The 17,316-nt window shown below is 31.1% G+C and overlaps 1 protein-coding gene across 2 annotated transcripts in view; it reads left to right on the forward strand.

Annotated features, from left to right (window-relative positions):
• LOC122718572 overlaps positions 1-17,316 on the forward strand; it is an 85,861-nt gene that overhangs the window by 65,734 nt on the left and 2,811 nt on the right. The window contains exons 3-4 of one of the 2 annotated variants that reach the window (XM_043943711.1): positions 6,479-6,639; positions 12,394-12,496. In XM_043943711.1, the coding sequence (XP_043799646.1) occupies positions 6,479-6,639; positions 12,394-12,453 (221 nt within the window). In that variant the 3' untranslated portion in view covers positions 12,454-12,496. Of the gene's footprint in view, positions 1-6,478; positions 6,640-12,393; positions 13,534-17,316 lie in introns of those variants that run through there. The other variant, XM_043943710.1, reaches the window with a different exon arrangement.

Consider the following 17,316-nt stretch of genomic DNA (forward strand, 5'->3'; position numbering starts at 1 on the left):
ACTTTCTATCCGCCATTGAAACGAATCTCGTATGAAATATTCATTTCTCGTATGATTTCAATGAAATTTCGTTCCTCAAAACGTTCTAGATTCTACGTATTATAAGATAAATAATAATATTTATTTGAAAATATAAGATAAATCATTTTTATTCATCTCTTATTATCTGTTATTATTATTATTATTATTATTATTATTATTATTATTACTCAAAACACAATTCATACAATTTCCCAATAGTAAAATTTTTCTCTATCACGATACGTTTGTTATAACATTGGATTATTATTAGAAATGACATACGAAACTCGAGAACGATCGTATCGTATCGTTGGAATCGATCTATGTAACCGCCAATTCATCGAGATTAGTAAAAGTGACATATCAAACGCAAGAGTGATCGTACGATAGCATTAGAAATCGGTCGATGTAACCGCCAACTCATCGAGTTATCCGGATAGATTTAAATGATGACAATTACCGGACGATTATTACCGATACCGAGAAATTCACACCTGTTGCGGGCCGCATACTATGTCGCGGTTACGCGTGACAACACGCGATAGCAATTTCTGCATCCACGTCATCCAGTTGAAAATCGGCGAAAATAGAAATGCTCACCAATTTCTAATCAAGGACACGATCCCAATTACCTTTGCACGTATATTTCTTAATTATCCGAGCATCTATTTAATCCTTTCGTTACCAATACTGCAATATGCTTGGACTTGGATTTTATCCATGTTAAATTTTTCAAGAGATCTTGTCCAAGATACATGAAATTTTGTACACAAATTTGGAATTAATTATTGTGTGTGATATCTTTACGTTTGATTTATCGTTGATTATATCTTTTTATGATTAATAAAAATGATAAAATTTGTAAAACTTTCTAATAGAATGGAATTCTATTAGAAAAATTGAAATCATTTAATGACTATATATATGTAAAACATTTAATTGGAATAAAATATGGAATAATTTATATAGCATGCATACAATTGAATAATTAATAAATATGTATGTAACAAGTAAAACGATTAAAATGATGATATCAAATGTGTAAAGTGTGGAATAGCATGCCATATATCGCCATTTTAAATTTACTTGAATTTCAATTATCAATTTCGAAAATTATTAAATTTATAATACATAATTTTATTAAACTATGAGAAACTAATTACTTTTACTAGAGTTTAAGAATATTTTAAAATTATATATATCACGTAACTTGGCAAACGATTCTCTTGAAAAAGTTTTACGTTAAAAATTTTCATTATTCTTCTGCAAAGAACCATCTTTATTTGCGCCACGATTTCCAATACATCCTTTGTGTATATAATTCACTAATCGCCAGCGTAAAAAGTTTGAAGTTCTTCCTTCTTTTTTCTTTCTCTTTTTTTCACGAAAGAAACGCCTTTTTTATTTCGTTTCATCTCGCTATCAACGATTCCATCATTGACTTTTATTGCCTTGTAATAATGTTGTTAAAACATAATTACTGCGTATTACAATGCGGAAATTGTAAACGTTTTTACAAGAAGAATAAAAATTTTTTGTTAAAAATCTTTTCGATTCAATATTGAGATTAATATAGTAATATACTTTTGCTATTTCGAATAAAAAAGAATTTTCCAATAATAAAACACAAGTATAGTATGCTTAATTTTTAGTTACATAAGATAGGATAAAATAATTTTTTGTATAGGTCATAGTCAATACAAAATTATAAAGTATTAATATCGTTGAATTTCAGATATTTTTAACACAGAATAATTATATTTTATTTATTTATTCATTCTACTATGTTATGCTATTACGATATAAATGAATACAATATATATATAAATTATTTTCCTATTCATCTTTTTTAAATTTTTAATTAAATTCTTAGTTTCGAAGATTTTCCTTTATATTTTATTCGTAAATAACATTCGAAACAAATTTATATTTTATTTTTAGTAAAAGAATTTTCTAATTAATAATAATGCCACATGATAAGCTGCAATTACATAAAATTTTACAATATTACTTTTCGACTAGAATTATAATTAACTATATAATTTTTATTTTCCGAATTTTGCTTGTTTTATTAACAAACTTGTACATAACTGTTCTTCAAGAAAATTTATCAACACTGGTGAAACTCAAAACTTATGTAAAATTTCTGTAATATTATTAGTTCAATTACGCTTGAGAGTTCAAGTCGATACAAACTTTGACTTTTTTTAACCTTTCACTTTGTGACTTTTTTCTCTGGTTATGTCAAGCCAAGCTATTTAATCAAATCAGAATTAAAATTGATCTTTGATAGAAGAACAACTTTGTATAATTTGAATCTTAATCAATGTTGCAAGATTAATCTAACCACTTCAAACAAATTTACCTGTTACTTAAATAACTTCACATTTTCTATGTTAAAAAAAATTATCAGAAAACGCAAAATAAAATTAATCAAAATGAAATATTTTTTAGAAGTCAAAAAGATTAATAATCAAGTATATCAGTATCGAAAAATACAATATGAATTAAAACAATACCAAAAATTTTCAATTTTCCTTACACACACATCGTTATATTTAAATTCATTTTTTAAAAACCTTTCAACGATTACAAAAATAAAAAGATTACTTCAGATTTACTTCAAGAATCAAAATGGCGCACAGCTGTCACGTTCCTTCCACTCCATTCCTCCTTCCATTTCACCCCTTTCTAAATCCCAAAGACTTCCAAAGCCTCTCATATTTACGGACATTGGAACGCCGAGTACTACGGATTTCAGTTTTAATCGCTTTTTAAGTGCATCCATGTTGCCTTTATCTCAAGGAGATCCTTGTCCCGACTGAGCTCGAGGTATAACACAGTGATTATTTAAATAAAAAAGAAGATCACCACCTGTTCGACCTGGAAAATCGTCGATCCTTTTAAAGTTTATTCAATATCCCTCTCCTCTTTCACCTTCTTTCATCTTTTCATTCGAGAAGAGTGGATTAATGAATTCAGTTGGCGAGTTATATTCGATGATCGAGAAAGAAATAGAGTGAAATTGATCGGGATAAAAGCGACAAAGATCAACGTTGCGTTAAAGCAACATTTCACTTTCTTATTTTTTCTCTTTTCCAATATTGAAATTGTAAAAAGAAATTTGAAAAAAACTTATACAATATTTTTTTTCCCCCCCGTTATTTCTTTTTCAAATTTTATATCTATTATAAATTTTTATTAAAGTTTAAAGGGAAAGTTGAAATATTATATAGTGGTGTGACAAATCATTTTTTTTTCACTAATAATAGAAATTGCGATTTGCATAGCAAATTTCTATGAAGTATAAATTTCTCGAACCTTGAGACCGGAACAATATGTAAATTACTTTATTAACGTGTTTGAATAATGTTACGTTTACGCAAATTGTACACATTATTTCTCTACTTGGACCTTAATGGGAGTTAACACATTTGCTGGAAATAATGCCATCTAGTGGCTTCGTTTGTTTTAATATGTAAACGTTGCCAACCCCGTTTGTTAATATGCTTCTCGTCCATTAGTGAAAACACATTGTATTACGTATATCCAGAGCAAATTATAACAGCAAACTAAATGAAAATTATAATTTCTTCTCGCAAACTTTTATATAATATAAAAATAGTTTAATTAAAACTATTTTTGATGTCTTTGACATCTGTCTTTCACAATGAAAATTTAATTTCTATGTACAGAGAGTCAAAATAAAGGATCAACACGAACCTGAAGTTAACCCAATGGAACAAAATTGAATAAAATTTTATCAAAATTAATACACAGTATACAGTCTTAATATCAAATAGAACACTTTTACAGAAACGATTCTGAAAATCAAAAAAATATATATATATAACTTAATATCTATTAAATTATAAATAATTTAAATTCCCATTAAATGAAGTGAAACAGTGATATAGACAGACACCTCTTTTATAATACATAACGTCAATCGACATTTCCGCATACCAACTTCTATATATATATATATTTGTTTTAACCTCTAGAATCAACTACTTTCCACCATTTCCACAAATACATTGACATATCGTATAAATCATCGATATTCCCTCGAGCTTTATAATATATATATAGAACGTACATCTATTCAACAAATTTAATAATATAATAATAATTTAACTAAAAAAAAAAGCACGTGACAAACTTCAAAGTAAACCTAAACGAATATATTGAAGGCAAGCTTGATACGGTTCACGATATTTCCGACCATTCCTTTTGAATGGGCACGAGATCTGGTGAAGTGGTGGTGAAACTGCAGGAGTTAGTCGTGCATTGTTAACAGCATCGTTCGTATGGAAAGTTGTCTTGAAATTTTCATCGGTGGAAATATGGACAGAGGGGGAGACGTGTTCTTTTTATTCGACTATTGTCCTGCGTCCTAACAAAAGCTTCATTAGGAATCGATCCGGGGATACGAGTATGGAAATTAATGGAAATCTCACGTGGTTGCTCTGGATAGTGTGCTCTGATCGACAATACGATTCAGGGTTCAGGAATATATTTTTTGAGAATATATTTCTCTTTTTGACAATAGAGAAAAAGAGAGATTCGTAATTGACAAACGAAGGTAGGGGGATAACAGGAAGGGATAAATGAATTTTGTGATATTGGAAAAGTTTTGGGAATTGGGAAGTAGAAATATAGTGGAGTGATTAATTTAAACGTGGAGAAATAAAATGTTTTGAAAGGTTTAAGGATTAATTTTGAAGTTTAAAAATGGACATTGACGAGAAAAATTTCGAAAATTTAAGATAGAAAGAGAAAAATGAATGAAACGATTTATTTTTGCGCGGAAATTGAAAATTAGAAAATGGGAAAGTGGTGGAATAGTTTGTTTTTATGCGAGAAAGTTAAATATTGAAAAGATTTTAAAAATAATAAAATGTAAGAATGGTGGACTGATTAATTTTAACGTAAAAAAAAATTGATATTGGAAAATAAAAGAGATAAATTAATTTCAGCGGGGAAAAGAGAAAATTAATTTTAATACAGACTTTGGAGAGAGGGAAGGAAGGTTGAAAAAAAAATTTAATAATAAAAAAATATGAAAATAATGAGAGAGATATGAAAAATAAATAATGAATAAAAAAACTTGTAATATATTTAAATTAATGGATTCAGCATATTTTAATTGTCTCTCTTTTTGGAGAATCTTCTTTATTCAAGGTTTTGGAAATAATGTTACATTCTGAATTGTTCCACCCTTATAGATCTTGAATAAATAAATTGATGATGCTCGAATGAATAAGGAGAATAAATCGAGCGAACTGTTTGAAATAACTGTATTACTACGAAACATGTAATATTTTCTTGCAGAGGAGAAAAATAATAAAATGGATTTAAAAATAAATTTTAAATTCACGGATCAACCCTTCGAAATTTATCTCGAAAAAGACTCAAGCAAGTTTATGAACTTTATACCTTAAATTTTATTATTCATGAGAAAATTATAAAATATTTACACTAACTATGAAAGACTGAAAAGATTTATTCTTCGTGTTTGACGTTATAAATTTCAAAAATTTGATGACGATAAAAGAATAACTATTTTATAAATTATTATTATTACTTTTTTTTTTAAATTTTAATTTATGCACAATGCAAATAGATCGTTTTAAAATTCATTTTCCTCAATACGCTCTTTCACCTGTGACATATAAAACAATTTCATCGAATTATTATTCATCGCAATAATATAATAATTTCTCAAGAGAATAACGCGTAAATTCCTCGTTTCCCGATACAATCGTATTTCAAATTGGAACGAAAAGTTCGATATATACGTATAAACGTTAATCGTTGATATTGGACGGTGATACAAATAACAGATAACAAAATAAATTGATCGAATTTGAGAATGCATATACATGTACACGTATATTTTTACCGTACACACACGAAACAGTTCGCGTCGTTGAGGCGAATCGATAGAAAGAAAACATTAACAAGAGCCTCGGTATTTTTCCGATGCCTTTCAATTCATACGATGCAGCCTTTGAAACTGTCGCAATCTTGCGAGAAAATTTCGCTCAGACGATGGTTGCCATTTTTCTGAGAGTTCTCTCCCTCGTTTTGCATAAAAATGAATTAACGATGACGCGAACAATTTAATAGATTAAATTAAATTACGAGTGAAAATAATTATAAATTAATAGAAAAGAATAATATCCTAATTGCCTAAGAAAAAAGAAAACAGAAAATGATATAAAGTAACTAATAAACAAGAAATTCTTAAAGACAGATATCAGAATTGAAAGATGGCGGATTATCGAGAAGTTAAATAATCGAAATAAATATATGATAAATTATTTTTAGAACGAGGACAATAATTCAAAGAAATTAGGGAAACATTCGACGATGTTTAATAATAAAATAATAATTAAAAAGCATTGCAATTAAGATAATCTATCCGTAATTTTTTTAATCGTTCTCTTTACAGAATGTCCTATCTCAGAGGACGGGATGGAAAGGTTTGCGTGTCCCTCAGCGGACAGAATGGGTAGATACCATTGCATCGACGATCACGCCTTGTGCGACGGTTTCATAGACTGCCCTACAGGCGAAGACGAGGACAGGCAAGCCTGCATGTTTTACAAAACTGTAAGTCTTCAATATTTTTAACATCCTATACAATCATCAATACGAAATCTCATGTAAAACCCTCCATATACATTCTCTCTTTATTTTCTACTCTATCATAAAGTATCTTGGACACGTAGAATTTTATCAATAATTTTATTCGTAATTAATTTATTTCCTCTTTTACTTCCTACTATTATAATGCTACACACACACATACATATATAGCAAAACGTTAATACATTATATTTTAATTCCCAATTTCTTTAATACGTCTCTTCGATCCACGTTCCACCGAATTCCATGCATAAAAATATATGTTCCAAACGCTTGTGTAAAAGATTATCGCAACCCCCTAAGACGAACAACCTTCACCGTGCATCAACCATTTCGCTAATTTCACGCGCAATTGCGCCACTCCAACCCCCTCGTGCAACCCCAAACACTCGAAAAACCGCGGGGAACTAATCTCACGGTCGGCTCCGGGGAAGCTCAATTTACACTGTCTGGTGAGCGCGTAAATCTCTAAAAAAAAAAAAAAAAAGCCTCGTCTCCTTAATTCTCGCGCCGACAAAGGCCAGGTTTCCATCTTACTTCCATCTCGTGGAAAAACAACAAGTGACGACGAGGGACAGAGAGGGAGAGGGAGAAAGGAGGGGAGGAAAGAAAAAGGAAAAAAAAAAAAAAAGAAAAAACAATCGGTGCTGATTTCCAACGAGAATTCATCGTGTGCACGGACAAAAGGAAACTGAGTGGATGAAAGAGGGAGATTAGAGAACACGTTTGCACGCGGCGGGAAGAGATAAGTTTTGCGAACGGACCGCTTGAAAAGTGGAACGAGCACATCGAGCACTGTGCTACCGCACCTAGAGAGATTTGAACACACGTTTGGAATATGTAAGTAACAACGTACGTGTGCTTCCTTTTGGAACGGAACGTTTTCGAGATAATGTCAGAGGAACGAGTTGGAGTTTGTGAAATTTGTGAAATTGGGGGTCTTTTCTCGAATTTACGGTTTATTAAGCGCTTCCCTTCTTTTCTTTTTAAATATATTATCGAATGAAGATTGGATTGAATTTTGGGACAAAAAAGATGAGATAATTTGCGTGTATTCGAAGAGGCAAAATTATGTTTGACGATTTCAAAGGGAAACATTCTCGAATTTGTCATCCTTTTGTTCTGATCCTTAGTTCATTGTTTCTTATATTTACTATATATATATCGTGTAATCTTTCTTTAACACGTAAAATAGAATTTCCTAAAGAAATTTAAGTTGATAGTGAAAATTTCTGGTAATATCTTAATGTTATCAAAGAAAGGAAAAGGAAGTCGTAGATCCAGATTATATCAAGAGATTTTTTAATCTGTATTTAAATAGAGAATATTTCCAGGAAATATTTCATAATTATGATGCATTCGAGAAAAGAGAGAAACTAAAAGAGAATTCGATAATATCTCATCAGATATTTTTCTGCAAAGAAAAAAAAAAAGGAAAAAAGAAAAAAAAGAAACAAACAAAAAAGGAAGAAGCTTGAATTGGATTTAATTGAGATTTGAAGAAATTTTTTTAATCTATATGTTAATAGTGAAAAATTCTCAAAAAAATGCGTTGCGATTAAAATATTATTGGGAAAAACGAAAGACTTAAAACTAGGGAAAAAAAATTATACTTTTGAGATATTTTTATATACGAAGTTTGGAACGAAACTATTTTCGAAACTGTTCGTAGAAAGAAAGAAGTGTGATTTTATCTTGCTGCATAATTTTGATTTAACAGATTATATATTCCTAGATATATTTCACCCGATTTTTCATCCATCAGCAGATCGGATGCTATGTTGAAAATGACGAGGAAAACACGATTAAATTTATATTATTGCTCAACGTGAAAATATCATAACAGTTATAAATAACTATTTTATGCTTATCTTATTATTACTCGCTTTTATTAAACATAGTAGTCGCAATCACGTCCGCATAAGTAATTACAATATTATACTATCTCAACACATCCATCTCTGATGACTATCATGACGGCGGTGACGTGTTAATTAACTTTATTTAAATTAAGAGTTATATCGTGCCGTGAAAAATTATAAATTCTGTTGTAAATCCGCTCCTTTAATTCAATTAATTTCCACCACAGTTTGAAAATAGAAAAGAGTTTACAAAAAATAATCTGTGCTATTGACAATTTAAAAATACTGCACGTAACGATACATATCAGAATCAATATTATCATAGGACATAACTATATTTAAGTTTGATTTTTACACTGTTTTTTTTTTTTTACACATCTCGTGTAAAATAATATTAACGATTATTTTTGAACATATAATTAGTTAACAAGAAGAACGTAGCTCGATCAAGTACGTATAAACAACTCCATAGGAGCAAATAAAGCTAGGCTGCGCGTTATTAATTACACAAATACGATATTTACAATAAACAATCGTGCTGTTTTTCATCCTACGTGTGTCGCCAACGCGGTTTTTAAAAATGATTGATTCTAGAAAAATTTGAGCGACGTTTGTATCCATCTCACTAAATCATTTTATTTGTGCTAAAATTCTGTGCTCGTTCGAATATTTTTGTCAAGCCATACTGGTCATAAATATGTATCTGTATAGGATCTTTCATGAAAACCGGGCCAAGTCATGACTCTGAAATAGATAGAAGATGGAAAAAAATTCCATTGGAAGAAATTAAATGATTTTAAATGTCGCGATACGTAGAAAAATATACTGTTTGATATTTTACATAAAATTGTGTATGTAAAGGAATACGTTCAGTATTCCCTTAGGCAATGGGGAAACAAAATATAAAATCCTGATATTTTTCAATAATGTTAATATCACTTGATCTTAATATCTTAAATGTTTTTTTTTCACTATTAATATTTAGAATTCTGATATTAATATTAAAATTCTAATAATTTTTAAAAAATTATACAATTTTCTATTAAAAAAAAAAATAATAAAAAAGTGCTCTTAAAATTTTTAAAATTTTCTTCGCTACGTGTCATGAAATTATTTAATTCTGTTACGTGAAACTTTCTTCTTTTATCTTTTATCAATTTCAGAGTTGAACCGTGAAATATCTTGCTATGCAAATGTTATTAAAATATATATATATTTATGATAAGTTAAGCGGCGAAGAAAAGCGTTTATCGTGATTTCATGGATATACAAATTGCAATGTATTATCTTGGATCATTTTTGATAAAATCGGTATATAGGTTGAAAAATTTCGCAAGAAAATGCGAAAGAAAATATGAAACTCATATTATGCGATCCTCGACAAAATCTGGAATCTTCTTTTTATAAATCTGCCAAATCTTTCATTCCAGCAACCCTCATCCATAAATATTAGAACATTCGCTAGTCGCATACAAAATAGATCCAAAGAGAATTAATCCAGATTATTATAACGTAAGAGTAATCAATTAGATAATTTTTATATTTGTGTATAAAAATTAAAATTCGTAACAAATTCGTAAAAATAATAGAATAAGATTATAAAATTTATCGCGCACGTTTTAGAACACGTTGAATAAATTAACTTAATAAATAACCAATATTATTTAATTATCTCAAATTTCTTCTAAAACGATATCGATTCCACTCAAAACGTTTCAAAATTTCTCCATTCATCGTCAATATTTTTCGAATTTTCCCTCAATTAATAACAATACAAAATATCCCCACGGATTCTCTCCACATTTATCTCACCCCACACGAGTGTTCCCAATACTTATTTACCTATCCCCGACACCGCCGTTGACTGGACTATCCACCCAAAATTCCCATCAACGATCATACCCTTTTTTCCACCACCTACACGTACCCGCTCCACTTAAACAAACAAACAAACAAACGAAAAAAAAAGCAAGTTAGAAGAAGGGAGGAAAAACAATGGAAAAAGAACGGGCCGGAGGGAAATCTGAGCAGCGCGTTTCGCCCTCTCGCGGATTTATCATCCCTCACATCCGGCGAACGGTTGACCTTTCTCTTCACCTGATTCCGGCCACGGTCTCTCTCTCTCTCTCTCTCTCTTTCTTTCTCTCTCTTTCTCCGCCTCTTTGAAATCGATATTCGCTTCTTTTCCTTCCGCCTGGTCGAGTCGCGCCGCCGCCGCCACCATCATTCTCTCTCTCTCTTTCCCTTTTTCTCTCTTTCGTTTTTTTCCTCTCCTCTCTCCCTAATTCCTCGTTTCCGTTCGAACACGACGAAGAGAGGAAGAACGAGCCGTGTTGTCGAAACGGAATTGGCCTGATCAACGTGGGAGGTCCGCAGATCTGATTAAACTCCGAACAACGTTGAACTTCTAGTCGAATTAAATTTTTGCCGGAGGCATATACGCTCTCGAGAACTCGATCGCCTTTCTCGAGGCTGTTTGGCTCGGCGATTTTTCAGAGGGGAGATTTTCCAGTCTTAACCGACTTAACGAAGTTTTTTTCCCTCCCCTTTCTGGGATCAAGCGGAGTGGGGTTGATCGAAATATCGGAACTCGAGGAGCGGAGTTATTGGATGACTTTTTTTTGGCGGGAGTTGAAGAGTTTTTTCGATGTGCGTTGTTCGTCTTCCGTGGCTTTGCGATCCGTGGATTAGATATTCCTCGAGATACTTTTTACGTGTGTTTTATGCATGGAAGAAGAAAGTTTTTCCATGTAATTTTTCACGGTTTCCAAGGAAATAGGGGAGAATGCAATACGTTGTACTTTGAATGTAGTAGTACAGTGTTTGATAATGGTGAACGTGGATAAATTGTATTGTTATTCTTAGATTGAAAATGTTTTTTTTTTTTTTTCTGTAATATTTCACGATACGAATTTTTTTTTTTCTTTTTGTGAAAATACTTTTTAGGATTAAAAATTTAAATTGGAGTTGTAGAGAATTTTTTTTTTCTGTATTTATTTTACGGTTCGAGCTTTTACTTCTGTGTTTAATGATGAAAGAGAATTATGAGTTTAACGTTTGGAGAATTAAGCAAGTTATTTTACACGCTTCTTTTGATATTCATTTTATACGTTTTAATACTTTGAATGTAATGTTTTAAAAAGTGGGAAAAATTTTATGAATGAGATAATTGTTCATATTTATGCATTTATGCGTGCAGTTTAAATGTAACTTGATAATGAGAAATATAGAAAGAATTTAGTTTTCTTTTCCTTTTCCTTTTTTTTATTTTTCTTTTCGCATGTAAGTTTAAATATATTTATCTCTTATATTATAATATTTTTAAGAATACACGAATTGGTGGTAACGTCTTATATTTATACATACATTATGAGAAGATTCAAACTCCAACTTTAAGTTGAAATTACGTATTCTGCATGCATGTTTATCACTGCATTATTTCTTTCATTACATTGCTATCCATTAATCTATTTCTTCATTAAAATTTTGTTTCCTTTGAGGAACACAATAAAAGATACTTCAAGAAATTTAATCAAGAAATAATCATTTAAACAATTATTAAACATTATTATAATTGATCACAAATACACGTCTACATTTTTACAGATTACATTTTTTTTTTTAATTTGAAAATTCAAAAAAATATAATATCACAAAATATATATATATATTTCACGATATCAAATATATATTCGTCATCTCGTTTGTCATTTTGATCTGTACCATAACCGCAATGAAATGTAACGTGTATCCACGTACATTCGTGAATTTGTCATCTCATGTACATACAATTTCAAATTTCAAATGAATATCCAAAGCTATCACGAACAAATGCTATTTTCTATCTCTGTTCCAGACGAAAGCTCACCTTGACGTATTGGCAGATGCCATTTTGCGATGGGCAAGAGGACGCTAATTCCTTTGTTGACGATGAACCTCTGACCTGCATAAAATCATAAGTCTGACGAGTTTACTTCTTTATACATTCACCTATACATATATATATATATAAATATAAATATAATATGTATATGATATATATTCCCATATGTATGTATACGTGTACACATGTCTCTCGTGTACCCGTACACATATTCAGGGCTTTCGTTTCGTTGCTGGCGAACGTTTCTCTTGCGAGCAGCACGAGAGGGGGATGAAGAGAGATGAGATCGTTATTTTTTCCCTTCGAGAGAGAAAAAAAAATGCAATTTAAGAAAGGAAATTTTAACATTTGTTTGAAAAAAAGATGAAGAAAAAAAAATTATAATCGACAGTTGGAATATAGATTGGGAGTGGGATGAGGATCGTTTGAATATCGGATACGAAAATTGTAAATTTTATGCAGTGTCTCTTGTTCAATACATACATGCATATATATTTTTGCTAAATATTTGTCGTTCACAGCTTTCGTTGGCTATCGAAGTTCAACTATCAAAATTCGTTAAAAATTTCGAAAATTCGATCTTGAGACGTTTTTTAAAACCTTTGCCTAAGCATCGAAGTATCTTCTCTGAAAATTTGAAATTTTTAGATGTCACGGTAAATGTTTTTTCTAAAAAAATCGATAACTTCCTTATTCGTAATACTAGAATTTTTATACTCTTCGTTTGATCCTTGTGAGCATATTTTCTTAGTGTCTTGAAAAGAATTGCTAAATGTTATTTCGAAAAAAAAAATCTTCGAGATCGTATCAATGGAGATGCAGACAATTCATGTGTATTAATGAAAATATTAAATTGGTTGGAAATAAATGGCTGATTGAAATACCGTGTTCATTGACTGGATATGACGTGTTAATATTAATTATTCATAAGAATTTTCGACTCTCTGTTAAAGATTTAACAGAGATTTTGATGATCTAACGTTTTAACCGTTAATTTTGTATATCTATAATTGAATGTTTAATAGATTTGATAGATAACAATACCTTTTTAAAATCATTGCAGAAAAAACAAAATGAAATTGAAAACAATTTTTTGAAATAGAAGAACTTTGATTTTTAAAAAAAATATATATATATATATACAATTCGTAACGCAATATTATTTTTCGATATATTAAATTGATTAAATCAATCATCGTAAATTTATAAAAATACGAATGAATTGCAATACATGTATTTTTATCGAAGGAAATTGAAACTTTTCTGAACATCGAATAAATTATCTTATAAATCGATATATAAAAATTAAACGAATTGCAAATAAAACTATATTATCGAATTGTATACGCAAAAATCAATCAACCATCTATTTCACCAATTTGATCGATCTTCCTTATCTTTCTTATTGCAAGCTTGATAAATTTTAATCTTAGAATTAACTCAAACTTGAAATCAAAAGTTCAAGAATTAAAATCAACAAATTTCCTAAAAAAAAAAAAAAAAAAAAAAGTAACAATCAATAAAAAAATATTTAAAACAAAAAAATTAAATATTATCATCGTTTAAAAAAGAAAAAAAAAAGAAAAAAAGAAAAAAAAAAAAGAAAAAAGAAAAAACGAGAGAAAAAAAAACGAAAAAATTTCTAAATGTACATTCAAATCGAACGAAATCCATCCTTTCTTCCGAGAAAAACAAGGCAAAGAGCAAAGGAAAATCTCTTAATTCATAAATGCTCTCTAATCCAAGGGAGGATTCAATTCGAAAGGAAATCCATTGGAAGGACGGGAATCGCGTTCGAGAACCACGTTCCAACAGCCTCTTTACGATCCCTTGCGGAATAATTTCTCGTGTCCGCGTTTCTCTCCCTCTCCTCGAGCCTCGCACGTTTGATCCACTCGCTCGCGAAAGGAACGTGTGCCGACGAGAAGACGAAAACCTTGTTTCGCATTCTCCTCCACCCCGTTCCCCCCCCCCCGTATCGTCTATTTTGCAAAGAGTTCTCCCTCTTGTCCTCCGTCGTGTAACCGTAAAAACATCCACCCACACCAACACCAACACACATACACACACATACATACATACACATACATAAACGATGAGAAATAGAGAGTGTTTGTGCGTATGCGTGAATAATGTATGAGAATACGATGTATGAAAGGGGGGAAAAAACGAGAGAAAGAAAGAAAAAAAGAAAAAAAGAAAGGAAAGAAAGAAAGAAAGAAAGAACGCACGCACGCGAGATGTGAAGATGATGTTCACGTTGAAATCAAACTCAGGGGAACGTAAAGATGAATCATCGTCTCTCGTGAGCAGCACTCACAAGTATGGCGGATATCCGTGCTCCATGGATGGATGGATGGATGGGGAGGAGAGGGGGAGGGTTTTGATTCCAAAACGGCCTCGTTTTACACGCGTTTACTATTAACGGTGTCTATAACGGCGGGAATAACACCACACGATTTTGTGGATGGATTCGACAGACGGACAGACAGGAGTGAGGATATTTCGTTGCTCGATTAAATGAGCGCGTTCTGCGGCTTGACGTTTAGGGGTTGATGAGGGTGGACATGGGTGATTATGAAACATATCGAGGGGATTGACGCGGAGTTTCCGGATAGTTTCGCGATACATGCAAGATACCGTATCGTATTGGTTGATGGATGGTCGGGAGAGGGAGAGAGGGAGGGGGGAGGGAGGGAAGGGAGAGAGAAATCGTATTGGTTATTGGGCAGATTTAATGATTTGTTTTCTATTTGACGGTATTATATACGTATAATTAGTTGGGTGATGGTGCAAGACGAAGAATTTGAGAATTAATCAATCGGTATTTGTTCATTTGTTATCAAATTTGATTTATCAAAAAATGTTGGAAGAGATTTAGAAGAGATTTGAACAGCATTTGGAGATGATTCGTTTTGAAATGTTTTTTGGAAAAATACAAGTTTGAAAAGAGTTTTTGGAGACTTGTGAAATAATTTTGTTGCGAATTTTGAAAGAATTTTGGAATTATTTTACGAGAAGCGAATTAATATGACAATTTGAAATATTTTTTCAGAATTATTTTAAATAATTTACAGAAAAATTTTTGTAAATCGTTTTCGCTCCTTTTCCGCGAAATATCGAAGTAAAATTTTAAAACGAAAGTTTGTTGTGGATAATTTTTCCCTTCCTTTTCTGGATTCTACTATTTCCTGCCATTGCGAACGAACGATCAATTTTCTTCTGTCAGAAATCCATTTCTACATTGAGAATCATCTGTCACTTGAAGGGAAAGAATTTCATCCGTCATTTCGAGCAGATTTCATTGTTCTCTGATATCATTTTCCAACACGACAGCTTCTCCGTGCATTAACAATTTTTCAATTTATAAAAAATAACGAGAGCGATTAATAACGAGAACATTAATCAGGATGAATTAAATATCTCTCGATGCAACAAAGCATAATCGATAAATTAAATCAAAGAGATAGATTGAACACAATCGTTACTCGTGAGAATACATTCGCTAAGAAAATAATAAAAATTATTTTCGAGAGTGAAAAATAATAAAAAATAATCGATTAAATAATTACAATATTCTTTTTTACTTATCGAAATTGAAGTAGAACTCCATCAACCAAAATTTGCATTCCTTTACACGATTAGCAAGAATAAATTTATATTCGATAAAAAAGAAGAAAGAGGAAAAAACATCAAGCTGCAGATGTGTCTACGATCCACGTCCATAATCGATATTTTCACTTAATCCAGTGTTTCCCAATATAAGAGAATATAATATATGATCATCCTCAGAGCCATAATATGAATATCTTTTGCAATAACTTGATACTTTGTCATAATATATAATAAAAGTTTAATAATTGTTCGAGAAAAGTCCAAGTTTTTGGATAATTGGAGAATTGAAGTTTCCTTTATATTTTGCCAAATAAAAAAAGAAAGGATCCCTTCTTTCAAATAATAAAGATGCTTTTGGATATTTGTGTTCTGTTATCCAAATTTTACATTAATCAAAAAACGATTAATAATGTTAAAGAGCATTAAAATTTTTAGAAAGTGCGACATAATCCAAAAGATTGAGTGAGAATTAAAGTGTAACACGATACAAAAGATATTAAAATCCTTATTAAAAAAAAAAAAAAAAAATAGTTCAAAAAAGATTGGGAAACACTGGATCTGATTGAAAAACGCGTGATTACGAGGCCACCACTGTCACGGCAATCAGGTATCCTCGTGTTAAAGTACAAATTAAGGGTGTCCGAGGTTTCAAGGGGGCGTGTAACAGTAACAACAACGCTACCTGTTCCGATTCCGGTTTCATGGCAGCATAATAGATCCATCCTCTTTGGGCTGCGACCACAAATCAATCGAGCGATTCCCGCTGAACTCGAAAACCTCTTCGACGACTTTATTTTCGTACTACAGATTTCGAAGACTGAGAATGAAAAAATGAAAAAAAAAAAAAAAAAAAAAAGAAAAAGAAAGGAAAAAGGAGAAAAAAAAGGAGAAAATAATAAAATTCACTTTTAAATTGGCGTCGCAATCATTCTGGACGAGAGGTTCCAATTAAAACGAACACACGCGTCCAGAACGATTTTTACGCAATCGTTCACCCATTTATGCAAGCATGGTAGAAATTTTGTTAATCAAAAGATATATTTCATTATATTGGCGATGATACTATTGGTGATGATGAGGAGATGATCAAAGATCGACGATTGGCCAGTCATAAATGGGCTGAATCATCCCCCTCCCCACTCTTAATTTCCTCCCGCTGAATTTCTCCTGTTGCGTTCCTTACCATTTCCTGTTCCTCTTCTGTTTCTTTAACTCCTCCTAAAAGTATGTATTATATAGCTTAGCGGTAAATGTTTGACTGTGTCTCAGGCGATACCTACC

The sequence above is a fragment of the Apis laboriosa genome, unplaced genomic scaffold (genome assembly GCF_014066325.1).
Source record: "Apis laboriosa isolate Shangri-la unplaced genomic scaffold, ASM1406632v1 scaffold64_cov150, whole genome shotgun sequence".
NCBI lineage: Eukaryota > Metazoa > Arthropoda > Insecta > Hymenoptera > Apidae > Apis > Apis laboriosa.